The sequence below is a fragment of the Xenopus laevis genome, chromosome 4S, assembly GCF_017654675.1.
Source record: "Xenopus laevis strain J_2021 chromosome 4S, Xenopus_laevis_v10.1, whole genome shotgun sequence".
NCBI lineage: Eukaryota > Metazoa > Chordata > Amphibia > Anura > Pipidae > Xenopus > Xenopus laevis.
The window spans coordinates 102,833,284-102,860,797 of record NC_054378.1 but is presented as its reverse complement, the minus strand read 5'-3'; the positions used below and the strand labels follow the sequence as shown (position 1 = coordinate 102,860,797).

The 27,514-nt window shown below is 40.3% G+C and overlaps 1 protein-coding gene across 1 annotated transcript in view; it reads left to right on the top strand.

Moving 5' to 3' along the window:
* The window catches only part of sfmbt1.S (Scm like with four mbt domains 1 S homeolog), a 48,810-nt gene extending 25,827 nt beyond the window's left edge, over window positions 1-22,983 (top strand). Inside the window, exons 5-21 of the mRNA XM_018261277.2 lie at window positions 3,146-3,234; window positions 3,696-3,930; window positions 4,511-4,605; window positions 4,923-5,024; window positions 5,201-5,354; window positions 6,456-6,538; window positions 8,052-8,184; window positions 10,580-10,693; window positions 11,759-11,801; window positions 12,091-12,152; window positions 14,321-14,457; window positions 15,193-15,302; window positions 16,975-17,150; window positions 18,729-18,907; window positions 19,545-19,739; window positions 21,489-21,617; window positions 22,717-22,983. Coding sequence (XP_018116766.1) covers window positions 3,146-3,234; window positions 3,696-3,930; window positions 4,511-4,605; window positions 4,923-5,024; window positions 5,201-5,354; window positions 6,456-6,538; window positions 8,052-8,184; window positions 10,580-10,693; window positions 11,759-11,801; window positions 12,091-12,152; window positions 14,321-14,457; window positions 15,193-15,302; window positions 16,975-17,150; window positions 18,729-18,907; window positions 19,545-19,739; window positions 21,489-21,617; window positions 22,717-22,857 — 2,177 coding nt within the window. The 3' untranslated portion in view covers window positions 22,858-22,983. The remainder of the gene's footprint in view (window positions 1-3,145; window positions 3,235-3,695; window positions 3,931-4,510; window positions 4,606-4,922; window positions 5,025-5,200; window positions 5,355-6,455; window positions 6,539-8,051; window positions 8,185-10,579; window positions 10,694-11,758; window positions 11,802-12,090; window positions 12,153-14,320; window positions 14,458-15,192; window positions 15,303-16,974; window positions 17,151-18,728; window positions 18,908-19,544; window positions 19,740-21,488; window positions 21,618-22,716) is intronic.
* Window positions 22,984-27,514: the final 4,531 nt, after the last annotated feature.

Below are 27,514 nucleotides of genomic sequence, written 5' to 3'. Positions count from 1 at the left end.
ACACTGTTTACACTACAAATAATTCACTATACCATAAAACATTTCATTCCAAAACCAAGTAGTGTATTTTTTAGTTGTAGTGTTGGTCTGTAGGCAGCCATCTCAATTTTGCATTTTCATGTTCTATCAGAAAGAGCCAGCACTTCATGATGGAACTGCTTTCAGGCAGGCTATTGATTCTACTACTCAATGTAACTGAAGGAGTTGCAGTGAATTTTTACTATGGAGTGCTGCTCTTATATTTATCAGGAAGCCGGTATCTGGTAACCTTCCCATTGTTCTGCTGGATGGACTGCTGGGGAGGGAGAGGGTGATATTACTCCAGCTTGCAGTGCAGCAGTAAAAAGTGACGTCACATGGCTGAGGGCACCTGAGAATTTGATAATATGTCTAGCGCCATGTCATAATTCAACTTTAAAGGAGAAGGAAAGTTGTGTCCCACTTGGGGGTGTCAAACGTTAGGCACCCCCAAGTGATTGTATTTACTTACCTCTAGGGATGCACCGAATCCAGGATTCAGGATTTGGGGGTTCCGCCGAATCCAAAATAGTGGATTTGGTGCATCCTTCCCTGAAACCCCCGGGATCCTCTCCCGGCTACTTCTTTCTTCAATTTTCTGGGGCAGACACATGCTCTGTAGAACTAAATAGCCAACTTTATCGTTAAAGTTTGGCTTTTCGCTCTGATGCGCTTGCACAGTTGCGATGAGAAAGAAGAACGTTGTGGTTGCCTTGGCTGGTATAGAAGGCCAAATCATATTCTACACGTTTTCTGCCCCACTTTGTTAGTTAAGCTATAGTTCTCATTTAAGATTGAGTAATACACATACCCTATGCCCACCCAGTCAAGGCTGACTGACGCCAACAGGTAGGATCAGTGCCGCCATCAGCAATCACGAGGCCCTGTACAAAATTTTCTGGGCCCCGTCCAACACCACCAGCCCTGCCCCAGACTCCACACATCCCTGAACCACAGTAAAACATGTGAACTAAAGTAAAAGTAAAACCAAACATGAACGATAAAACCCATTGGTGGCCAGGGTTCCCCTACAAGTTAAAAAAAACATTAGTGGCCAAGCTCCATCCCCTTACAAGTTAAAAATGCAATTGGTGGTCAGGGCCCCATAAATTTAAAAAAAAAACAAAATATTGGTGGTCAGGGCCCCCCTTTACAAGTAAAACAAAAGGGGCACCATAGAAAATAAAAAAAAATGGTGGGCACAGCCCCCTTACTAGTAAATAAAAACATTGGTGGCCAGGGTTTAATTAAAAAAAACAAAACCATTGGGGTTCAGTGGAACTTACCTTAGGTTCTTCTTCCGTGTCCTCGGCGATGGCAGATTCTTTGGCTTTGTTCTACAGCATTTGGCTTCTTTCGGGCTTCAGGTCTTTCTACAACTTTGGGTCGTTCTGCCGCCACCGCTTCGGGTTTTTACACCGCATCTTCTTTTTTAAAGGGGCTTTTTTTCAGAGAGTGCAGCATAACCGGGTCCCTCTTTCACCTTACATTTTGCCAGGCCGGGGGCAACTGTCCCCGCTGTGCCCCACTGATGGCGGCCCTGGGTAGGATTCCTAAACACCATCAGTGTGCCCAGGGCTGATTAATTTATAGACAGAAATCATAGCTGCTATTTTGCCTACTAAAATCTGGATATTCCTCACATACAACTCTTCCAGTAACAACATCAGGGGAGGGCCAAGCTAATCAGGCCGCACATATAGTGATGTCACAGAGGGAGCAAGCAGATTTGAATAGAGCCAGTGGCAACAAGAAATCACAGACTAGGGGTAGGCAGAAGGCCCCCCAATCATTGCACCCTTGACAGGTGCCTCTTCTGCTTACCCCTAGTTCTGACCCTGAGCCACATCTAATTTTAATGACTAGGAATGCTCCATTTGTCTGTGGAGCCTTTGCATATTTACCCTTTTTCAAGGCAAACTATCACAGCCCTGTTATGCTCATATGAATTACAAGAATGACTTGTGTACACAAAGGATGATGCAGGCAAATGTCATTAACATTCATTTTTAAATTACGCTTATCAGCTCTTTTATATATCTACATGTTTTCTTTTGTGTAGTATATGGAAATCCTTTAAATTCTATTTTATCTATCTCAGGGCACTTATTTTAAATCTGTTCTGAGCAGGCATCACCTTGAGTGAGTAGGGGACTTGCATGTTCTCAGTCATTGATTCTGGTGCAGCATTACCTCCCACTGACTGCCTTAAGGTGGCCATACATGGATAGATCCGCTCGTTTGGCGATGTCTCCCTCCGATATGCCCACCTTGAGGTGGGTAATATCGGGCTGATCCGATCATGGGCCCTAGGGCCCAACGATCGGATCCTAGCGTTTGCAAATGGGCGGTCGGATAGCGGGACCGCATCAACGAACAGATGCGGCCGCGATCCGACGGGATTTTTAATCCCATCCGTTCAAGATCTGGCCTTTCGGCCAGATCTCGATCGGGGAAGCCCGTCGGGGGCCCCCATACACGGGCCAATAAGCTGCCGACTCGGTCTGTCGGCAGCTTTTATCGGCCCGTGTATGGCCACCTTTACCTCCATCTCTCTGTCCTTTTATATTAGAGATTTTGTTTCATTTAAATGGGTTATTCACCTTTGAGTTTACTTTTAGTATGAAGTAGAGAGTGATATTCTAAGACAATTTTTAATTTTATCCGCTCTCCGCATCTCAGCAATCTGGTAGCTAGTGTCCAAATTACCCCAGCAACCATGCACAGATTTGAATAAGAGACTGTAATATGAATAGAAAGATGAGCAATAAAAAGCAGCAATAACAATATATGTTTAGCCTTACAGAGCATTTAATTTCAGATTGGGTCAGTGATCCCCTTTGAAAGTTGGAAAGTATCAGAAGAAAAAGGCAAATAATTCAAGAACTATAAAAAATAATAATAATAATAAAATAAAAAATAACTGATGAAGATTAAAAGTTAATTTAAAGGTGAACCACCTCTTTAAAGTAGAACGATGGAAATGACCATTGTGTCCTATTTGTGAGTGCCCTTGATTATCTTTATCAGAAGAATCCCATAGGTATACGAATCATGAATATGCTTTCCCTCTATTTTTTAAATGTTTGCTTTCTAAATGTCCTCCTTTTGTAACATAACATTTCAGGAATTAAAGAGAAGCTGCAAAATTGGGAGGAATGCTTGGCTGAAAATTCAACTGGAGTCAGCAGTGCACCCGCTCACTTGCTAGAGGGGGTAAGTGTCTTGTTTCTGGCTTGAATTCTACTGTTTGCTCACTTTACCCTCTAGAAAAATCACTCCTTCTTTGAGATATTCAGCAGTAATATAGGATAAGAAAGCCAATCCAGAAGGCAGTATTGCAGGGTGTTACAGCTTGATAGCTGTTGAGTTTTCAAAAGTTTACGCTGTTTGGACACAGTCACTTCAAGTGCTAATGTGTATGTCCCTGTGCCTCATGGGGAGTTGTCATTCATTGGACCTCATCATCCCTTGAAGCCTGCTGTGCCAAAACTGCATTTGCTAAGGTGAAGAACCCATAAATTGTGTCGACGTTAACAGGAAAATAGCTAGTTCAGTATCTTCTGAACCCCCTATAAGTAAATATTGCAAAAATGTGTGAGAATGCTAAATATAATTTTTATTATGAAGGTGTACCACCCCTTTAAACTTTTACTATAATTCTGTGTTCTTTGCAGCCTCACCGGGGGAAAGACCCTTTGGACGTATTTGGCCCTGGGTCCAAGCTAGAACTTCAACATTGTCGGGATTCTCTTGTGGTCTGGCCTGTTAGGGTGCTGGAGAACATTGGAGGGAGGCTCAAGCTCCAGTATGAGGGGGCACCTGATTGTGTATGGCTCTTCTACCTCCATCCATCTCTTCACCAGGTCGGATGGGCAGCTCAGCATGAATATAATATGCAACCACCTCAAGGTACATCTGCTTTCTATAGACAAATACAAGAGGTCGTCTGCACTCAACCCATTATCAAAATATTAAGGACATTGAAACATTTTGTGCCTTAAACTACTAAAAATGCCTTTACCTTTAAACAAAACCTTTAAATCTCATAGAAATGCAGCTGTGCCTAAGAGTTTACTAAGAAGGTCTCCAGGTGTGGCACCTGCATTATTCAGTTTGACGGAGCATAAGGGAGCATTATAATGACTCTATAATAGAGAGCATGACTATCTTTCTTGACTGTCAGCTCAATGGAAGCGAAGCAAAATGGTTGTTGTTATAAATAATGATAATTCATAAAGTTTCAACATACAAATTACATTTAAATACTAATCAATACAGGAAGTAGATAATCCTGCTCAATAGAACTTAAAGTTGCTGTGCTCACTCACGTTCCCACAATCATGCTTCACTATAAAGCAGTGTGGCTAATGCTTATTGGTTGTGGTGCCAGCAGTGGAATTTTGACAAAGCCTTATGACTATGAAGATTTTCACAGTACATACAGGTGGTAACATTACAATCTGTACCAATGCCTTTACTGTGCTTTCAGCAATAACACACCTGAGGAGTGAAGAGGAGTGGAAGGAAATATTGACCAAGTGGGAAATGGACCCTGGAGAATGCGTACCAACTGAGTTTTTCCTGGTTAGTTCCCTTACAGAATTTAAAAATGTTTCTGCGTGCACTGAGAAATATAGGTAACTACAGTGCCTGCAGTTCTGGGAATATAACAGGTGGAAAAGAGAAGACTGAAGCAAAATGGGTTATAGACTGAAGCAACTGAGATTACTCACTTGCTATCTTTAAGCCTTGGAAACATATATCCCGCCCCCCAAAATTCAGGAAGATGATCTGTTTTGTAAATATATTTTGAAATTAAACATTGGAGTCATGAGACATGAAATCTAGTGCCTTCCTTAAGTTTTGAGCTGCAAATAGATACATTTTTTGTTGTTGTACAGGAACAGCCTCTGTTACCAGTTCATTCGTTCTCGGCAGGGATGAAAGTAGAGGCCCTGGATCCATCCAGCCCATCATACTTTATGCCAGCTACAGTCACTAAGGTAGTAACTTTAAGTGCTGTGATATTATCATTTTCTTTCTTGTTGTCTGTTATTGTTCAGGTTAGTGAGCAAGTGTAGGTTGGATGCAGCAGTGAATGTATAAATTGTTTGCCAGGTTTAGGATCTGCTTATTCCCCTTGCTGTATTACTGTTTAATCTGACTGCACTGCCCCCAGGTGTTCAGTGAACGGTACTTCTTGATTGTGTTCGACGACCTCAGACCTTTGGACTCAAAAACGAGCCGGTCTTTGTTGTGCCACTGTAATAGCACTGAAATCTTCCCTGTTGGCTCAAGTCAGAAGATGGGGGTGCCCCTCCGCCCCCCACCTGGTATGTTTGCAAAGAGTGAGCTTGGTATGAGTAATATTTCTAGTTGTCTAAAAACATTATCTCTTCTGTAGCCATGACTGTAGCACTAGGAGAAAAAACATAATAAAACAATAAAATGTCAAAGTAGAAGTTGCAGTGAAATTGCATCAAACGGAAACATTTTTGAAGACGATTTGTACAGTAAATAGTTGAATTCGGCAAAATCGGCAAATGCAAACTTGCCTTCAACCACTGGTTTGCATTGAAAAGTTTGCTTGCATTAACATAAATCTGAAATTCAAATTCCCTTCAGTGGTGTAAATTGGCCTCCCCACCAATAACATTTTCTGGCCCATCTACTGCTTGTTGCCCCCTGCCCTGCTCACTCCCTACATGCATCGTCTTAGTTTACTTGCATCTGAGGGTATGGAGGGAGGCAGGGTTGTTTTAATAAAATGAAAAATACAATTTAACAAAATAATAATACACAATTTATTTTCTTGTGGTGTCCAATATGAAGGGGTTGTGAGGTTCAGCTTAACATAAGATGACTCTTGACGGGATCTTGATGCTTGAGAGTAGTACTGCCACAAATTTCTTGGAAACATCAAAAAATATTTGCCCTGAGGCTATTGGTACCTCAAAAATGCTCTGGAGTGAGGATGGGACTGATGGAAAAGTTGTAGACAGGAGGGAGGTGCAGGGTGGGTGGAATGTGGATCTAAGCCCACCTGGTCATGCGGGTTGCTACAAACAAGTTACACCACTGCTTTTAAGTTAATGTCGTTTTCTCAGGTTGTTCTAATGAATGTAAAAAATGCAGAAGCTCCCTTCCAATCTTTAAAAAGCAAAACTTGGTTTGTAGCTGAGATTCTGAGTCCAATATTTTTTCTATGCTTGGACCAGACAGGAGACATCTCTAATGCAAATAATAAGGATATCAAACAGTTGTTTCAGAATGTAATTATATTACACTTCTTACTTACACCAATCTTATTTTGTGTCTTAGGGACTACCATTCAATCTCCCATTCGATTGTGTGATAGTTATTTTTGGGAGTTAATGTGCTGAGCTGTGATATTAATGTAAATAACAAGCTGCTGTCCTTTTCTCTTCCTGCAGGGTACTCAGAGGAGGAATTTGATTGGGATAAATATTTGACTCAGTGCAAGGGCTCAGCTGCTACTGAGAGTAAATTTCCTATGGTGAGTTACAACTTGAGCTTGTTGTGTTCTTATAATTCCCAGTAGCCCATAGTTACTATTTAAGGGCAATAAACTACAGATTTTTATGTATAGTCAATTCTTTAATTGTTTGGCAATTGATCACTATAGTCATTTGAGATACTGTAAAAGTTGCACTGGTGCAGTTTAGCACCTAAGTTAACCAGACTTATGAGAAGCTATGGAGAAAAAAGGTAAAGGAAATTAACTGTACATTTAGCTATTAATATTTTCATGGAAAATCTAGAGGTAAAATAAAAAGTTATAGTGTCTCTTAAAGGATGTACAAATAAACATTTACAACAAGCTTACAGACACGTTACAGAGCTGCTTTTGTTAGACAGTGATGTGTGTTTTATCGCTGACACACAATATGATCTTCTACTAAACCTTAATGAAGGGATCCCCAACCTTTTGAACCCGTGAGCAACATTCAGAAGTAAAAGTAGTTGGAGAGCAACACAAGCATGAAAAATGTTCTTGGGTGCCAAATAAGTGCTGTGATTGGCCATTTAGTAGCCCCTATGTGGATTGTCAACCTACATTGATGCTCTGTTTGGCAGTGCACCTGGTTTTTATACAATAAAATTTGCCTCCAAGTCTGGAATTTAAAAATAAGCTCCTGCTTTGAGGCCACTGGGAGCAACATCCAAGGGGTTGGAGAGCAACATGTTGCTCACGAGCTACTGGTTGGGGATCACTGCGCTAATGCCATATTTATATACAGCCCTGGCTGAAAATGCCATATTTTATATACAGATCTTATTGAACCAGCCTAATGGTTTGGCATTTCTATAGTAGTGATGATCCAAGCCTTCAAAGCCATCACTGGAGTTTACCATCTTGGATTTTGTTAGGAGTGTCTGTGACACTGCACATGCTCAGTGTGCTTTGAGCAGATGTGAGAAACTAAGTTTAGGGGTTGTCACAAATCAACAAACAGAAAATAAGTTTTGTCTCTTATATAAGCTGATGCTGCAGGTCTGATTATTAAAATCTAATGTTAGTTGTGCTGATTTCTAAGCTGTCACGTACCAATAATCTAAATTGTTTACTAATCAGCCATATATTGTGCCATTAATATTGAATATATTCGGTATATTGTGCTTTGATTCCTAAGCTCAGTAAGTGACAGCAGCACAGAGCATGGGCAGTGAATCAGGAGAAAAGAAGATTGGGAGCTACTGGGGCATCTTTGGAGGCACAGATCTTTACTGCTGAAAGGCTGTGGTTGCCTTGGGCTGGTACAGAAGCACAAAACATAATGTACAAAATCTCTGCCAGTAGGTCCTTAATCCTGTCCTTCTGTACAAAAACCTTTACTGTAGGATTAAGGGCACCGTATTCTTTACAGCAGTGCAAAAAAGATATATAAAGAAGGATCTGGGAACGAGAAATTGTTGGGAGTGTGGTTTAGTACAGGCCTTTTATTGTAATTATTTACTCATTATTTACTCATTCTCTCTTCTACCTTCACATGTTCTCTGCTTTTTAGCCACAGCCACAGAGTGATCATGTCTTCCAGGAACGAATGAAGCTAGAGGCTGTCAACCCTTTGCAGCAAGAGGATATCTGCATAGCTACAGTCACCCAGGTCATGGGCCCTTATATAAGGCTGCAGTTGGAAGGTACATTGCTTCTCTTCCCTTCTACCCTTGGAAGTGTGTGGCAAAATTTCCTAAGAGTAGTGTAGGATGACTTAGGAAAGAAAGTATTAAAAAAGCATGTTCTATTTGTACTGTATTAAAAAAACGTAATAGCAGCCCTGTGTATCCTGTAACGTGTGGTATCCCAAACCCAGAGCAAACCCCAAGGTCCCTGGCTCAGCTTACATTTCTGCCTATAACCGCCACCCTCTGCTACTCAGATGCCACCAGGTCTTAATGTGAGAAGACCAATGAGAGAGTTCTGGGCAGTCAAGGGAACCAAATGTTTACAGGAGGGATGGGGAACAAGGAGCTTGGTCAAGGGACAGGCTGGGTTGAGACCAATCAGAAAGAGCAGTACTGAATCAGGAGACAAGTACGTAGTCTGGGTCACAGGCCGGGCCAAAAGCAACAGTATTGCAGTACAGAGGAGAATCCAAAAGAGTAGTCAAAATACATGTAAAAGTCAGGACAGGCTGCAGACTTGGGATGATCAGTGACAGGCAAAGTCAAGGAACACGATCAGAACACTGGAATCACAAAAAAGTTTTTTTTGGTTGTGTTTTGTTTTTAGCTGCATTTGGGAAAATTGTAGCAAAGAACAAAATCTAAATTTATGGCCAGGACTTTTTGATAATTTTTAAATACATTTTATAGAAAAGATTGCTTTTTGTTATTATCCTGCTAGTTTTTTCCTGAAACGTTTTTTATATGTCCCTTAACCTTAGCATCATTTACAAATGTGGTGCAGTGTGTAAAGTGCAATTTTGGATGTAAACGGTTGTTTTTTTTTACCCACATTGCAGCATTTAATTCAGAATTCCAGCATAAATGTGCTTGCCCTGGGAGTCACTCCTAGGGGCCGATTCACTAAGCTCGAGTGAAGGATTCGAATGAAAAAAATTCGAATTTCGAAGTATTTTTTTGGTACTTCGACCATCGAATTGGTTAAATTCGTTCGAATACGAACGAAATCGAACGAAAAATCGTTCGACTATTCGACCATTCGATAGTCGAAGTACTTTCCCTTTAAAAAAAACTTCGACCCCCTACTTCGGCAGGTAAAACCTACCGAAGTCAATGTTAGCCTATGGGGAAGGTCCCCATAGGTTTGCTAACCTTTTTTTGATCGAAGGATTTTCCTTCGATCGTTGGATTAAAATCCTTCGAATCGTTCGATTCGAAGGATTTAATCGTTCGATCGAACGAAAAATCCTTCGATCGATCGAACGAACGTTTAGCGCTAAATCCTTCGACTTCGATATTCGAAGTCGAAGGATTTCAATCCGAGGGTCGAATTTCGAAGTATTTTTAACTTCGAAATTCGACCCTTAGTGAATCGGCCCCCAGATGTTCAAAAATCAGTTGCAACTTGTGGCTTGTGTTTTCAGAGTGGGGGTTGCATTGTGGTGTTAAAGGAGAACTAAAGCCTAACTAAAGAAGTAGGCTAGAAATGTTGTACATTATGTTTTGGGCCCTTTAGCATTAAAGATCTGTGCCTCCAAAGATGCCCCAGTAGCTCCCCATCTTCTTTTCTGCTGATTCACTGCACATGCTCTGTGCTGCTGTCACTAACTGAGCTTAGGGACCCACTCACAATATACAGTAAAAATAGAATAGAAATGTCACAATATAAGGCTGATTAGTAATTAATACAGATAATTACTACAAGGCAGCTCAGAAACCAGTGCAACTAGCATCAGAATTTAATAATTAGCGATGTAGCGTCATCTTATATCACAGGCCAACCTCATTTTCTGCTTGATAATTTGCAAGACCCCTTAGCTTAGCTCAGCTGCTCAGAGCCCACTGAGCATGTGAGTGTCGCAGACACTTTCCAAGATGGTGACCCCCTGTGACAAGTTTGAAGTCCTGGATCATTGCTGCTATTGAGAAGCTGAAACCTTAGGCTGGTTCAATAAGTTCAGTAGATAAAATATGGCATTTTAAGACATATTCATTTTTAGGGTTTGGTTCTCCTTTAAAACAGCATTAACTTTTGATTCTTTTGGAGCAGTTCTATTGTACTTTGGGACCCATGACAGTAGTAGCTACAAGGATCCCCAGGCTCAGTTAGATGGACTTTTCAGCAGAAGAGGCAGAGTGGACTTAATGGTACTTACTGTAGTTCAACTATGTAAAAGTGCAAGGACTGTGTTTTGACACAAGTAACTTTAATAAATGGCATCTACATGCCCAACGTTTGTGTCCAATTTAGAGCAACCACTCCTTTGGTATTCATAAATTACTTTTACTATATAGTCTGTGTCTTTTTACCCCACACACAAACTAGGGGTTGTGTCTTTACCTGATATATTGCATATATATAATGATTCATACTTGATTTGTGTTCATTTTACCCCTCCTTTTCCATCAGGCTCTAAGATGCCAATTCCAGAATGCATTGTGCATGTGGAATCCATGAACATCTTTCCAATGGGGTGGTGTGAGACCAACGGACACCTTCTTTGTGCCCCACCTCGATCTAAAGGTGGGATCTTTATTTATATTCATGTTTAGTATATAAAGGAGAGTATAACTTTTGAACCTTTCATCGGATAGTGCTTTCTCAGAATTCTAAGAATTATTGTATCCATGCTCCTTTACAACCGTGTTTTCCACCAGTTATACGTTTTCTGGAACCTAAGAATCCAAGGCCATTGAGTTATTATAATACAGTCCCCTCAAAACTGCACAGTTTCCTCAGGTCTAGTAACCCATAGCAACCACTAAATACTATCTGCTGATTGGTAGCTTTGGTTTTCAAGTCCTGAAGCAAATTTTACAGATAATATTATATTACTCCCACATTGTTTCAGTTGGGAATATTTATTGTGTGTATTATAACATTACTAAAGAATCATAGATCAGGCCAGTTCTGCTGTATAGGTACAATACTGGAACCTGTATTATGTATTCTTAAAGTTTTTTATGGCATTGTCCCTTTCATAACATTAAAGGAAAACTATACCCCCAAAATGAATACTTAAGCAACAGATAGTTTATATCAAATTAAGTGGCATATTAAAGAATCTTACCAAACTGATATATATTTAAATAAATATTGCCCTTTTACATCTTTTGCCTTGAACCACCATTTGTGATAGTCTCTGTGCTCCCTCAGAGATCACCTGACCAGAAATACTGCAGCTCTAACTGTAACAGGAAGAAATGTGGGACCAAAAGACAGAACTATGGTTTGTTTGTGTGCACCGTGAATCCTAGGATCCCAGGGGAAGGCCCTTATTTTTTTTAAAAGGCATACCCAATAGCACATAGCTGTTTTATGCAATATATTTTTATAGAGACCTACATTGTTCAGGGGGCATAGGTTTCCTGTAAGTTCTACCCTACCATACGCCCATTAAAAGTAGAAGGAATTTCAATATTGGCAAAAGGGATATTTCCTTTTCTTACAGATTTGTGTGTTTACTCTTCATGATGCAACATAAACATAGCTGCCAAGCAGATAGAAATTAGTGCATTATTAATAAGTATGGCTCACATTAGGGCTGTTCCTATAATGTAAATGACTTTCTCCCTTTAAATCCTCTAGTAAATCAACCTAAGAAAACAGTTGCCAGTCAGCATGAAAATCAGTAAGTACTTTATATACTGTTTCAAACACTATATAAGCTTTACGATATATGCCAAATCTGCAGGACACCCATCAAAAACTGATACACTGCTGCTAAAACTGGATAACCCATTTGGTAACCCGTGCTCAGTTTTATGTAAATGCATAGATGGAAGTTGAAAGCCTTTCTCCATTATCCACGTTATCTGTTTTTAACTGATCTGCTGCCAGCCATGCATGTTCCTCTTGAAAATGTTAACCCTAATGTTTAGCTTTATTTGGTGACAACATGAATACATCTTCTTTTGTAGAATCCAAGCCTCCAAGAATGTGAATGGTCTAAGCACGACAGAGCCTGCACCCTGCAAATTTAGTAAGCGAACTTCTATTTGGTATTGAATCTCATATCTGGCAACTCGTTATCCAGAAAGCTCTGAATTACCAGAAGGCCATCTCTCATAGAAAATCATTATGATTTCTGTAATAATAAGACAGTACCTTGTTCTTAAAGTGGACCCGTCACCCAAACAAAATGATCCAAATCCTATTTTATCATGTGAGTCAAGCAAAATGAACTTTAATTGCACTGTATAAATTATTTGAATATTGTTTCCATCAGTCTGGGAATTCATAATTATAGCAACCAGGAAGGAGCCATTTAGTAGACACTGTTATTTAGGCAAGTCTTGTATCATCTCAGAATCTTGTTTGTGCACCAGGGGACAGGGACCCAATGTCCATCCCCATGCACTGGTTACACAATTAAATGGTTAAGAGAGCTGGGGGAAATGTAGGGAGAGCGGTGACATCTAGGAAGTGCTGAATGGAAAGTGAAAGTAATTGCTTGCCCCGCCTCCTTTTAAATGAGTTTACAACAGCTATGAATGCTTTAATAAAAAAAAGAAATTGGATTTCATATTTAATTTAAGAAGGACTTTTATTATATAGATTTTGATGTCTGGGTGACGGGTCCACTTTAATGGTAACTAAGTTGCACAAATCCATAATGGTGGCAAACAATCCTATTGGGTTTATTTAATATTTAAATGTTTTTGTGAGCTTAGAAGGTCCCAAGGATTCTAGATAACAGATCCTATAACTATACTGTATTTTAGAGTACCGTATCTTTAAATTTGATGATAAAAGCTAATTTTGAAAGTGAATCCATGCAATTATCTTATCTGTATTAGTAATTATCTCAGAAATATAACACAAGTACACAAGTACTCTAATTTTTCCCTTTAATTAATACCAACTATTCAAAGTTTCAGAAAATTATTGCTTGTATTTTTGCATTCACGTTTTTTTGCCGATTGGATTCAGGAATAAACGCCAACTTATTTTTTTTATTAATATCCCTTTTTTTAAATGTTATTAAATTATTTGCCTTCTTCATTTGTCACTTTCCTGCTTTTAAATGGGATAACGGACCCCAGCATCCAACTTTATGATGCAGAGTTATTATAATGTTTACTTCTTATTTACTTTCTTTGCATTCAGTCTCTCTCCTATTCATATTCCAGTCTCATATTTAAACCACTGCTTAGTAACTAGGATAATCTGGACCTTAGCAATCGGATAACTGCTGAAATCTCAACCTGGAGTGCTGCTGAATAAAAAGTGAAGTAATTAAAAAAAACAAAAGCTAATTTAAAGGAAATACGCCTTCAAAGGTCATTACTGATTAATGTAGTCATCGATCTTTCATGTAACAAATGGTAAAATGGAAAGTAAATAGAAACAAATTCATCCTTGGGGCAATGGAACAGGCCGCTTTTGTGAGGTTAAGTAGCTCAGGGGAAGGGGCCAAATATCCAAAAATTGGGCCCTACCTGCTTGGAAATGTGGATTTCCCCTTTCCAAGCAACCATTGCATAAAAGAGTTTGTAGCTGATCTGACTTGTTTGCTAAAAATATTCTTACTAAAGTTATAAACATGCAATATATATATATATATATATATATATATATATATATATATATATATATATATATATATATATATATATATATATATATATATATATATATATAAACAATGATATGGACTATATTTACACTTCATTCAGTCTTGTTTAAATAGGACAGTAGGTTCAAGGGAAGAGAGTGATTCATTATTCTCTGGGGTAACGCTTTAGTCACACATTTAAGCAAAAAGCTTTTCTGGGGGATATAGATAATTGTGATGGGCAGGGGAGTTTCAGGGGTCTTGGCCACCCTGAGGTAGCCTTTTGGATATCCTCCCGTACACATCTAGGGTCATGGGGGAGGAGTCCAATCACTATTGTAGAAAGCGCAATTGCACTCTGCACTGGAAGAGCAGAAATTCCGATTTAAAAGTCAGAGTTTGGGCTTTTTGCCACCTCTGGTAACCTGAGGGCTGCTGCTGCCTGAGGCGAGTTTCTCAATTTTAAGTGCCCTGCCTTTGTAACAATTACTAATTGTCAAAATTAAAAAACACAAAACAAAAGTGGGTGCTCTGGGAACTTGCAGTTGAATGGTTTATATCGGTATCCTTACTTTGCTCTCCCTGCCACTCAGACTCCAACGGGAAGTACCTCTGCCCAAAGATATACTTCAACCACAGATGTTTTTCGGGACCGTATCTGAACAAGGGAAGAATAGCAGAATTGCCCAAGTCTGTTGGGCCTGGCAGTTGTGTTTTGGTCTTAAAAGAGGTACAGTTTTCATACCATGTTATTTTATAGTGACAGGTTTCTTATTTTATTTTTTGTATCTATTCTTTTAAAAAATGTTTATATACATTTAGTCAGTGTTGGACTTCCGTAAACAACAACTTACATACTCTAATTTGTCTTTCCTTCTATTTTTCCTCCTCATATAGAAATGGGGACTAGCCATGGGCTAGCCAGGCATGGTCAAATAGTTGGATCAGCCGGAGGGCCAATTGAAACCTGGGCTCACTGAGGGGTTTTCCTGGTGGGCCAGTACAAATCCATTTAGTTCCCTTTAATAGACAGCAAAGTATTAGGACTTCTGAACTTTGCATTGAAATGTTTTAACAGCACAGCTCTATTGTTTACTTTAGCTGAGGTAGTTGTAGGCAGTTGAAGCAGCAGCAGAATCTGGGGGCAGTTGAGCCTTGCAATCTATTATCTTCCATTCAGGTTTGTTGGTTTTCTCTTCAGAGCTCAAGTTTATGTACAGAAGCTGTTCAAAGAAAATTCCTGTACATGACAGCTAAGCCATTCCTTCTAGCTAAGAGGATCCATGCAAATCACTGTTACCTGTAGCGATACATTTCCATTAACCTTCTAGGTATACCCCGAGGAAAAAAAAATGGGTTAATTCTACTAACTTCACAAAGTTTTTCTCTTTTTTTTTTCACTTTATCTGACATGCACTGGCAGATTTTTCCATTCTCTTTACCCATGTCTTTCTTCTGATGACAGGTCCTGTCTTTGCTCATAAACGCTGCTTATAAACCCAGCCGAGTGTTGCGGGAACTGGAACTGCAGGAAAATTCTTCATGGCCGCAGCACACGGAAACTATCAAAGCAAAGTAAGCCATCTTCTTGCTCCCATCAAATATATTGGCTGTATATTGTATATTGGCCCCTAGATTTAGATTGTCCTGGAAGGCCAAGACTTAGGGCTTGATCCATTAATAATTGCAGGAAAGAACAGGAATCTGGCAATCATTTCAGAAATACCATACTATTTTTTCTTTTTAAATTAGTGATTTTTTTTCTCATTTTTTTATTGCTTTTTCTTCTAAATCTCACATAAACGTTGACACATAAAACCAGGCAAAAATGAGCAGGAAACAAAATGTTCTTTTTAAAAAATGAGCACAATATAACATGTGATTTACACATGAATAACTGAAAGTTCTGTTATCCGCAAAGCACCAGTTCCCGAGCATTCTGGATAACATACCTGTATACCAATATCTTTACTAGCGAATTGTAGATGTTAAGATCCCAAGAGCCTTGGATATTATGATTGTTCAAGAAGTCATCCAAGTCCCTCTTAAAGCATTAATCTAATCTTCCATCACAATAGCACCTGCTTCACCACCTAGTTCTGGCTCTGAGTAAGGTCAATGGACAGTTAAGGAAGTAACAAGGCAACAGCAGACATTCAGTTGAAAGATTTTAGTTTTTATTTGCATAACCTTAAAGTTTAACAGAATAGAGAGACAAACACAATTAAGCAATTGCTTACCACTTCACCTTTAGACAGGCACAATTTTGTAACTTAACTTTGCAATTGGTGGTTGTTTCATTTCTAATTATATTATTATATTATATACATTTTTATACGCACGAGTATTTTGTCCAAATGCATTAGTCAGTGGGCGGCCGAATAATTTTGACGCGCGGCAATTTTTTATGCGCGCAACAATTTTTTTTGTTGCAGAGGATTTTTCGCCAACGCCGCAACGTGGAAATTCATGACTAATCCATGCCTGGCAAATTTATTCACCCATCACTACTGGCTAGGAACTGGTAAAGAAGGTGGTGATTGTAGAGAAAGAAGAAGATTAAAGTGAATTCACAAATTGTTTAATATACTTCAGAGTGGAAATAATAAATAATAAAGAGGTTTTTGCCTATTGTTTTTTTTTTCACACCAGAATTATATAGGTCTGCTTCTGTTACGAGTGGATTTTGGAAAGTGCCCAAAGAACAGCTTTGCATTCAATTAACCGCAGTGCTCGTTCTCACTTTTTAGGCAGTTTATTGGTTGCCGAATACCTATAAGAAAGAAGTGAATTTGACTCGACTGATCTGGTTTGTTAAATAAGAATTTGTTAAAAGGTTTCCTGACTTTAACAAACAAGGAAAAGTTGTGCTCACCACTAATTTTTAAAACCATTAGACGGGGGTGCAATGAGGCTGTGACCACAAAATACTTTCACAGTTAATATGAGGAACTGCGAATAAACTGAACTACATTTTTGAAATTCAAAAGTCTGTCCCCAAATTACGGGAGTTAATAAGTCACTGCAGTGATGGTTGGAGTTAGGTATAAATGGATAGAATGAGGACTGCCATTTGTGGTACTGTTGGCTTTTTAATTATAACAGTGACTTGCTGAGATGGAAACCAATGTGAGGGCACTACCCACTCCATCTGTAAAAACAGAAATGCATAGAGTGTGCAGTTAGGGTAAGGCTACAATCAGTCTCCAAGATCCGTTTCATACCGTATTGCTGCGGTTTGTTTCAGGTATAAGGGGAAGACTTACAGATCCACAGTGGAGCTTGTGAGAACATCAGACCAAGTGCCTGAGTTCTGCCGGAAAACCTGCCTCAGACTGGAATGCTGCCCTAATCTATTTGGACCTTTAATGGTGCTGGACCAGTGTTCAGAAAACTGCTCTGTTTTAACAAAGACCAAGTACAGTAAGTAATATTCATGCAAGGTTACCATTTATATGTGTGTGCATACTATGGGATGTTGCACCCACTAATATTAAATCAGAAATCACTGTCACATTATGAAGTCAGGGAAAAGTTTAGTTATGGTAGCAAGCAGACCCAAACTGGTAATATGGATCCTCTGGCAAAATGCCAGATTGACTGCTGTGAGCTGTCATATACTAGTGTTCAAAGGGATATTGTGGGAAAATATGGTTTTTTTTTTTTTTTTTTTAATGCATCCGTTAATAGTGCTGCTCCAGCAGACTTCTGAAACTGAAATACGTTTTTCAAAACAGATTTTTTATATTTAATTATGAAATCTGATCTATGAGGCTAGACATATTGCCTGTTTCCCAGGTGCCCCCAAGTCATGTGACTTGTGCTCTGATAAACTTATATAACTCTTTATTGCTGCACTGCAAGTTTGAGTGATATCACCCTTCCCCTCCCTCCAACAGCCCATCGGCAGAACAGTCGGAAGGTACCGGGTAGATGTAAGAACAGCACTCAATAGTAAAAATTCATGTCCCACTTGGACTCCTTCAGTTACATTGAGTAGGAGAAACAATAGCCTGTCAGAAAACAGTTCCACAGTGCAGCACTGGCTCTTTTTGAAAGCACATGACCAGGCAAAATGACCTGAGATGACTGTCTACACCAATATTACAACAATAAAAGATAACCTTATTGGGTTAGGAATGAAATTTTACATGGTAGAGTGAATTATTTGCAGTGTAAACAGTATCATTTTGCACCATGTTGTGCTTGAAATGCCGGGGCTTATTTTAAATCTATGTCCAGACATGGAGGTAAAGCAATGTGTTTTTTTTTTTATTAACGGGTTGCAAACATGCTTAAAGGAGAAGGAAACCTAGTCGGTGCAAAAACCCTCCCCCCCTCCCGTGTGTTGCCCCCCCTCCCTCCTCCCCCCTGGCCTACCTGTCCCGCTGGGCAAATGCCCCTAACTTGTTACTTACCCTTCTGCGCAGGTCCAGTCTACGGAGTTCACAGGCACCATCTTCTTCCACGCAATCTTCTTCCTGCTTTGACCGGCGTTTTGGCGCATGCGCAGTAGGAGCATTTCGCTGGTACGGATCTACTGCGCATGCGCCAAAAGTCACGAAGTTTTCCGATGACTTTTGGCGCATGCGCAGTAGATCGTACCAGTGAAATGCTCCTACTGCGCATGCGCCGGTCAAAGCAGGAAGAAGATCGATTGGAAGAAGATGGTGTCGGTGAACTCCGTAGACTGGACCTGCGCAGAAGGGTAAGTAACAAGTTAGGGGCATTTGCCCAGCGGGACAGGTAGGCCAGGGGGAGGGTGGGCAACACACACTGGAGGGGGGGAGGGTTTTTGCGCCGACTAGGTTTCCTTCTCCTTTAAGACTGAGCCCCAATAATCCTTTTTGGGCAAATAAACATCTTTAGCTTTTCAAAGTGACAAAACAGTTAACTGGACTGGTCAGATTATGACCATCTGTATATGGCACGGTGTTTGTAATTTAACCCACCCAGTTGTACTGATCTATAACAGCCCCTTTCTGTATGTGTTATTCATAGCTCATTATTATGGGAAGAGACGCGGAAAGAACCTCACCAATCCTACAGGGATTCTGAGAAGCATTGAAGCTGCCCTGAAAAAACCAGCTAAGAAAAGGAGAAGGAGGAAAAATTTCTTTGTTCACAAAAAGAAGCGCATGTCAACTTCAGTGGATAACACACCTGTAGGGAGCCCGCAGGTGGGGCTTCAATAGGACCCATTGAGGGTTATAAATTATATATTTTCAGCATATTTAATAATACTTTCATACTTTATTGCACAGTAAAGTGGGTTTCCAGTATTAATACAATTATCTTTTGGCTGTCATTGTCCCTTTAAGGGCAGAGACACACGCTCAGATTCGGGGAGATTTAACCGCCCCGGCAATAAATCGCCTCTTCTTCGGGGCGACTAACCTCCCCGAACTGCCTCCCGCTGGCTAGAATCTAAATTGCCCTGGCAGGATGGAACTTGGAGTGCTTTGTTTTCCGAAGTCACCCAAAGTTTACTTGTGAGGCAACTTTGGGCGACTTCGGAAAACAAAGTGCACTGATTGCCATCCCACCGGCGATCTATTTTCTAGCTGGCGGGAGGCAGTTCGGGGAGATTAGTCACCCCGAAGAAGAGGATATTTGTCGCTGGGCGACTAATCTCCCCGAATCTGCGTGTGTGTCTCTGCCCTAAAGACTAAAAGTAAAAGGTTCCAGTGTTATCAAAAAGATTAGGAAATATTTGTTGAGAGAAGCATGTGTGGATATGCTACAAAGTAAGATAATTGTGTGGAAGTGTATAGTTTTACTAGCAATCTTCTGTATAATAATTATCATGTTATTCAGGGGAGTGATGAAGAGGAAGACGAGGGTGAAGAAGATTCTCCCAGTGAGGGGAGCATCCAGGAACAACAGGAAGGGTCGGAAATCTCAGGGAAGGGATCCTCCTCCACATCCCCTACTCGGAGTGAGCGCTCACTAAACACTGAGAAGAAGAAAAAACATTTGTTCTCAGACAATGAGAAACTAAATATGACAAAGGTACGACCCGAGTAAAAATTTAGAAAAATGGGTTCTTTGTGAACCACATTAGGTTTGCTTTCTACCAAAACATTTAATTACAATTTTTTTTCAAGGAGAAGCAAACCCTAAAGTTAAAAAAAAACCTACCCCCTACCCTATATGGATCCCCTCCCTCCTCACCCCCAGCCTAGCTGCTAGTTTTCAGGCGCCATCTACAGCTGCTCGAGTAATCTTCGGGTCTTCTCCCGGGGCTTCTGCAATTTCTGTTAGTTTCGGCACATGCGAAGGTGTTGCGAAATTAAAAAGTGCTCCAACTGTGCATACGCCGATACGGCACTTCCTGAAGATTATCATAGAGAAGAAGATGGCACCCGTGAATTCCACTGGACAGAATCTGCCCGAGGGGTAAGTAAAGAGTAGGGATGTAGCGAACGTCGGGAAAAAATGTTCGCGAACGTCCGGACAAAAATGCGAACGGTTCGCGAACGTTGCGAACCCCATAGACTTCAATGGGAAGGCGAAAGCTAGAAAAGACATTTCTGGCCAGAAAAATTATTTTAAAGTTGTTTAAAGGGTGCAACGACCTGGACAGTGGCATGCCAGAGGGGGATCAAGGGCAAATATGTTTCTAAAAAATCCATTGTTGACACAGCGCTGCGTTTTGTGCTGTAAAGGGCAGAAATCACACTACGTCACTCAGGTGGTGTTTCTGGAGACGGTATTATTATTGATATTTAGACAGAATGTGAAAAAGCTCACACAGCTAGGTGGCAGTGGTTTGAAGAACACACTGGGCAAATAATGCCTGCAAGGTCAACGTATACACTACAGCAGTGGATACGGAATATATTATTGCTGCTTGGAAAACGTCACTCAGGTGGTGTTTCTGGAGACGGTATTATTATTGATATTTAGACAGAATGTGAAAAAGCTCACACAGCTAGGTGGCAGTGGTTTGAAGAACAGATGCAGATGAGAGATCAGCAGCAGGACAGACAGCTGCCCACAGCAGCTACATACAGAGCACTGTAGTAGAAGGTAGATTACTAGCCAGCAAAGCTACCTAACCTAAAATGTCCCTCAAATCCCTGCAGAGTTCTGTCCCTACAATACAGAGCAGTATCAAGTAGATTACTAGCCAGCAAAGTTACTATCAACTGTCCCTCAAATCACTAACAGCTCTCTCCCTACACTAGCTCTTCCAAGCACACACAGGCAGAATGAAAAAACGCTGCAGGGCTTCAGTTTATATATGGAAGGGGAGTGGTCCAGGGGGTGTGGGGTGGTCCAGGAGGGAGAGCTTCCTGATTGGCTGCCATGTATCTGCTGGTCTGGGGGAGAAATGGCAAAAAAAAGCGCCAGCTAAGGCGAATCCAAATTGGCGAACGTTGCGTTACGTTCGCGAACATTCGGCGGATGCGAACGGTCGATGTTCGCGCGAACAAGTTCGCCGGCGAACAGTCCGCGACATCCCTAGTAAAGAGTTAGGGACATTTGCCCGGGGTAGCAGCTAGGCTGGGGGGTCTATGTAGGGTAGGAGTTTTTTAACTTTAGGGTTTGCTTCTCCTTTAAGTTTGTCATGTGAACAATACATTTAGGGTATCACAGCTTAATATAACCAAATATTCAGCTGAAAGGTGGTCTTAATTCATTGAACATCTTTTTACCAGTAGGCTTATATGTGGCTGAAAATGCCTCTTTAACCATTCTGTATTTATTTCTATTAGAGAAGGTACATATGTAAGCTTTACTCTTTTCATCCCGCAGGACATTCGGATAGAGCTGAGAGAACCTCTCATCCTGGACAGTAGTCCTTTGGATTGGACAGTCAATGATGTTATCCAGTACATCAAATCCACAGATTGTGCTAACTTGACAAAGCACTTTCAGGAACAGGTATACCATAATAATGTTGCTATAATAACAATCCAATAATTAGGAGTGGATGTTAAACGAATACGTTAAAAAAATAATTGGGCTCTGGTAAGCGGGACTTCTGCTTTGGTAGTTAGATGGAAAAACACTTACATTTTCCTCTTCATAGACTTGATCCCTCCCAGTGCACCCGCCCATGAGGTGTTTACTGAAATGCATCAGTGAGTGTTTCTGAATAATCACTTGACCACAGATGCAGTGGAAGAGTCAGAATGATCATCATAAAGAGGCAGATTTGAGCATTTGCCCCCCCCTCCACTTGTCAAGCTTTAGGAACGTTTTGCCATTTGTGATAAGTCTGCGATACCACTGACAATAAACTGTTCCTAGTTTCTTTCCCATTGATAATATTATGTAGATTGCAGTGGGAAGGCATAACTGCTGCAGAGTATCTTAAAGTTTCCTTGGGAGGCATCTTCGGGCTACTTTGGAAACAAGAATTGACATGTATGTCTTCCCTTCAGTTTATCTCAGGTGGCAAAATGTCTTGAGTGCCATTGCTCTTAAATTGCACAGATAGCAAAATTATCAGACTGTAGAATGTAGAATTCAACCCTTAACTAAAAAAACCCTACCCTATGTAGACCCCCTTCCTCCTCCCTCCAATCCTAGCTCCTTACCCTGGGAAATGCCCTTAAATTTTTACTTACCCCTCAGTGCAGATTCAGGGATCACAGTTCATGGCAGCCATCTTCCAGGTCTTCGGTAATCTGAGACTGAGACCAGCGAAGCGGCACATGCGCAGTTGGAGCAATTTCCTGGTTCGCAACAACTGTCAAACTGTGAATTTTGGCAATTGACAGAGGGGCTGATATGAAATGCAATAGACCATCACTATTTATTGGGGCTGTTTGGGCCTCTGTGTACCTGAAATGCCAGGGCCTGTTTTGAATCTCAGTGCCTAGCTGCGCAGAGGAGTCTAGAGGTGCAGTGAGCTCTTGCTTTGGCTCCATATATGCAGTTCATACATATAGTAAAAAGTGTGTACTCTCTTAGGAATCCAAAAACATGACTTCCATGTTCCTGTTCTTGTCTTTTCACTGTTTCCTCCTCCTAACAGGAAATCGATGGGAAGGCTCTGCTCCTCCTCACTCTGCCTGTGGTACAGGACTGCATGGATCTCAAGCTCGCAGCTGCTGTCAGGCTCTGTTACCATATAGAGAGGGTAAAGCTGGCTTTCTACCAGAGCTTGTCTAGCTAGGGCATGTCGAAGGCATCATAGCCTGCCATTGCCATCTCTTTACTACAGGAAGCTTATTGATAATCACAGCTCTGCTATAGGCTGTTTAAAAAATATTTTTTTATTAAAGTGGTTGAACAATCACTCTTATGTAAACAACTGCAGAATAAATGGAATTCAAATGTCCTGACTAGGAGGCTTCTGGCTTAAGATTAAAAGCCTATAGTCAGGGATATCACCCCTGTGCTCTCGCCAGCTGAGAATGCTGGGGGATGTAGTTATCAACAGCTGCAGTATTAAGCCACTAGTTTAATATTGCTGCCTTAAGTGATTTGCACTTTTCTAAGTACTGTCATGGTGTTTACACTTGCTCTTGGGAAGATCACTTGGAATGCACAAGAATTATCTGAGTTCTTATGTGAATGGAAATGAAGTATATGTATGAGGATATCTTTTAGTGTGTCTCAGAACATCCCAAGGTAAGCAAGGAAATCAACCACAGAAAACAACTGAACAGTTGCTATTGCTGTGATCTGTGCCCCAACAGAGACAAGTAGAATGGCAGCTTTCACGCACAGTATAATGCAAGCAACCATAGTGCTTTGTGAACGTACTACAAAAAAAACTATACTTCCTTAACTATAGCTAAGCATATAATTTACCTTTTTTTAAGCTGGACACAGAATTAACACAGTCCTTATAACTGCAGCAACAGAGCTGGCCTAGACCTTTCCATTATAGCCAGAAATTCTAATATTTCTTGAAAGGACTCTCCCTAACCAACCTGATTTAGGGACAGTAGACTCCTGATTCAATTTACAATGATTAGTAAATTCATGTAATTGCAAGTGGGTCTGCAAAGGGCCAGTCTAGCCTTTGCCCCTCTGTGTGTGGCAGAGCTACAAATCCAGGCTGCTGACAGGTGTAGTTCTGCGAGATGGACAACATTTGCCTTGCCATGTATATGTTTGTAAATGGGCACAAATCAGCCCTGTCCTTACCACTTGAATTGAGTGACATGCAAATTAGGATGAGGGCCATTTAAACGCTTTCCCTGACTGCCCACCATGAATACAGTGCCACCAAGGCTTCAAAGGCCTACAGCAATTTTATAGGGTGCCGAGCAGGGCATATTGTGCAAAAAACATAGCGGATCAGGCCCGTTTTCAGCCATTAAGGGACAGATTTATTAAGGGTCGAATTAAAAATTCTAATTTTTATGGTCAAAACTGTCAAATTCAACTAGGTTATTATCCAAACTCGATTTGAGTTTTCTAAAAAAAATCGATTTTCGAAATTTATCATAGTCTGGCCCTTTAAGAATTCAAATTCGACTATTCACCACCTAAAACCTGCCGAATTACTGTATAAGTCAATGGGAGAGGTCCAGGGATCGATCTGGAGATCAGCTCGAATCGAGTTTGGTTGAATTCAATTCACATATTCGATTTTATTAATAAATGTTCGAATTTCAAGTACAATCGAATTCATGTGAGTTAAAAAAAAAACTTGAATGAATTTAAAATTCGACCCTTGATAAATGTGCCTCTAATATTTCGAGACATAATATTGCTTAGTTTATTGTGGTTTTTGGAATTCTTTGTTTTTCTATTTTTTTTCTATAACCAAAAATGTGTTCTGTGCAGTTGCTAGGGTCAGTGACGCCCAGCAACTAGAAATCAGATTGATTTTGAGGCTGAATTTGTATGCGTATTATTATTTATTACTTTCTTTTCATCCTCCACTTTATTTTGCCATGGGCCCCTGCACCACTAAGGAAAGCCCTTGAGCACTATTATCACCCTGGGCTTTTACACGCTTGAGATAACCTATGCCTTTCACTTTTCTGGGGTATGGACTTTTTGTAGACTTTTTTTTCTATTAATAAACTAAAAGGGGAAGTGAAATTCAAAATACTGCCCCTCCCCTATTCCGGATGGTGGGAGAAAAAATATAGTATATTTGCATTATTTATTTTGTGGGTTTATAAAATATATATACTTGCCAGAATTCTTTTTTTTAAGTAAAACCGTGAACTGCAGAATTTACATTACTCACCTGGGAAAATTCAAGGGTTAACTGATTTTCATTTGGGTGGTTTGTGTAAATACAATGTACAAAGCAAACAATGAATTAGATGATGAATTTGTTTAATAATTGAATCAGAATTGGATTTTTTCCCTTAAGTTTCTAATAAATTTGTTATATTTATTCTTCTTTGTGTGTCTTTATTGCTTCTTAAAATTGTAAAAGCGTATTTGGGATTGATGTTAAAATGTAAATGCATATGGGGTAGTTTATTAATACAGGTATGGGACCTGTTATCCAGAATACTTGGGACCTGGGGTTTTCCGGATAATGGATCTTTCTGAAATTTGGATCTTCATACCTTAAATCTACTAGAAAATCATGTAAACTTCAAATAAACCCAATAGGCTGGTTTTGCTTTCAATAAGGATTAATTATATCTTAGTTGGGATCAAGTACAAGCTACTGTTTTATTATTACAGAGAAAAAGGAAATCATTTTTAAAAATTTGGATTATATGGATAAAATGAAGTCTATGGGAGACAGCCTTCCCGTAATTCAGTGCTTTCTGGATAACGGGTTTCTGGATAACGGGTTCTATACTTGTATGTAAATTGAAATGTCAAAGTGATGTCTGAGATTTAATTGATTTAGTGATACTGACACATTGCTGGTTTTATTAACATTGCAATTACACAGTGAGTTATGTTTCTGTTATCTAAATCAGAGTAAGGCAAGCAGCGTGGTAGCAGAGGAAGACAAGAAAAAATTGTGGTATTTGCTTGTGCAAGTGTGGGTGAGGAAATGGTTGTAGTCTATCCACTTTCTATAGTGATTTTATTGCCATGTCTGGGGTTAACATGCTCATAGTCCATTTCTGCAATGATCTTACTGGTATGCCTGGGGTTAATGTGTTCATACTGCAATTCTGCAGTGATTTTACTATCATGTCCAAGGTTAATAGGCCCATTTTCTGCAAAGATCTTACTGGTATAAACAGGTAATTATTGCTAAAGGGAATGGCAAAGGATCAAGAAATGGTGATGTGGTGCATTTTTAGGGCCTCATGCTTCACTTTTGGCTTAAGCCCCATGTTTTCTTTAGGCAGCCTTGCTCATCCATGTAAATTGGGCAGGCATGGTGGGTGGTGTAAGCTGTGAGGGGTATGGTTGCTACCTTTTCTGTACTTATTCTATTTTTATAATTTTTTCCTATTAATAACATTGGCACTAAGAATAATTTTTACAGATTAAGTTGGTAAAACACCGGGCAGGTGGCATCCCCAGAGAGAAGTGGTGGTGGCAGCCTGGGTAAGGTTTGGTGGGCCCCAGGTACCCTGGTCAGACGCTGATCTGTAAGACCAAGAAAACTGCTCATATACTGCCTGGAAATGGAAATGCAAAACCTCATGTAATAGCAAAAGACCTACCTGTATGTTAGTCTGGCACAGGGGTGGTGTGGCACTGTTCCACAAGTCATTGTTTCTTGCACAAACATGACCTGCATGGAGGAGTCACCAAGAGAAAGACCTAACTGCAACCTCATCAAAATCGTCCGTTTCTCAGGTATTCAAAACAGCCTCTAGACAAGCAGTGTCGGACTGGGATGCCAGGAGCCCACCAGAAAACCTTAGACCATGGGCCCACTTTCCAAACTATTATTCTTCCTTTTCTCACTCAACCTTTTTATTCTACTAGTCTTTATATCTACTAACTATATTCTTCCATTATTATGGATTTTTTTCCCATAAAGAAATAGGCAATGACCATGAAACAGGCCAAATGTTTAGGAGCAAAAGGGCCCACTGACACCTGGGCCCACCGGGAGTTTTCCTGGTATCCTGATGGGCCAGTCTGACACTGTAGACAAGCTAGATGCCTGTTGGAACCAAGTGCTGTAGAGAAATTTTAATTATTTGGCCACAATCGTCAAACAATTTTTTTGGAGGAAAAAAGCAGCAGCTATTCATGAAAAGCAAAACACTTTGCCAATTGTTAAAAACAGGCTCTGTTATGCTTTGGGCCTGTGTGGCAGCCAGTGGCAGCAAACATGTCTATGTATAGAAGGAAGAATGAAATATAAGCAAATTCTGGATGCCAATATGAAATGGTAAGAGAAGATGTTGTGGATAAAAAGGGGTTGGCTTCTACAAGACAATGATCCTAAACATACCTGAAAAGCTACAATGAGCTACTTGATGAAAAACAAGTTTTAGAATGATCCCCAAGTGTCTTGCTTAAAAAATTATTGAAAATCTGTGGATAGCAATGTCTGACTGAGGACCATTGGGCCTACCTAGGGACCTGACCTTAATGGGCCGCCACTCGATCGCTACTGCCTCCCGCCACTTTGCTCATGACATCTTTTGCTCATACAGCCCGCACTCTGGTTGGGGATAACAATTGCGCCACCGCCAGTACTTGGCCACCTGCTCTGGGAGGCAGCCATTTTGGGGGACATGCATGTGCATAATGAGTGAATGTCGAGACTTGCTCATTAAGTGCATACACGTGACATCAGAAGAAGCACATTATGTGTGACATCGCCGTTGACACCAGGAGTTTGCTGGCAGGGGGTAATTAAAAAAAAAGAAAATACTGTTACCCCAATGGAGTGTGGGCATTATTAGCCTATTAAGTAATATTTTTAC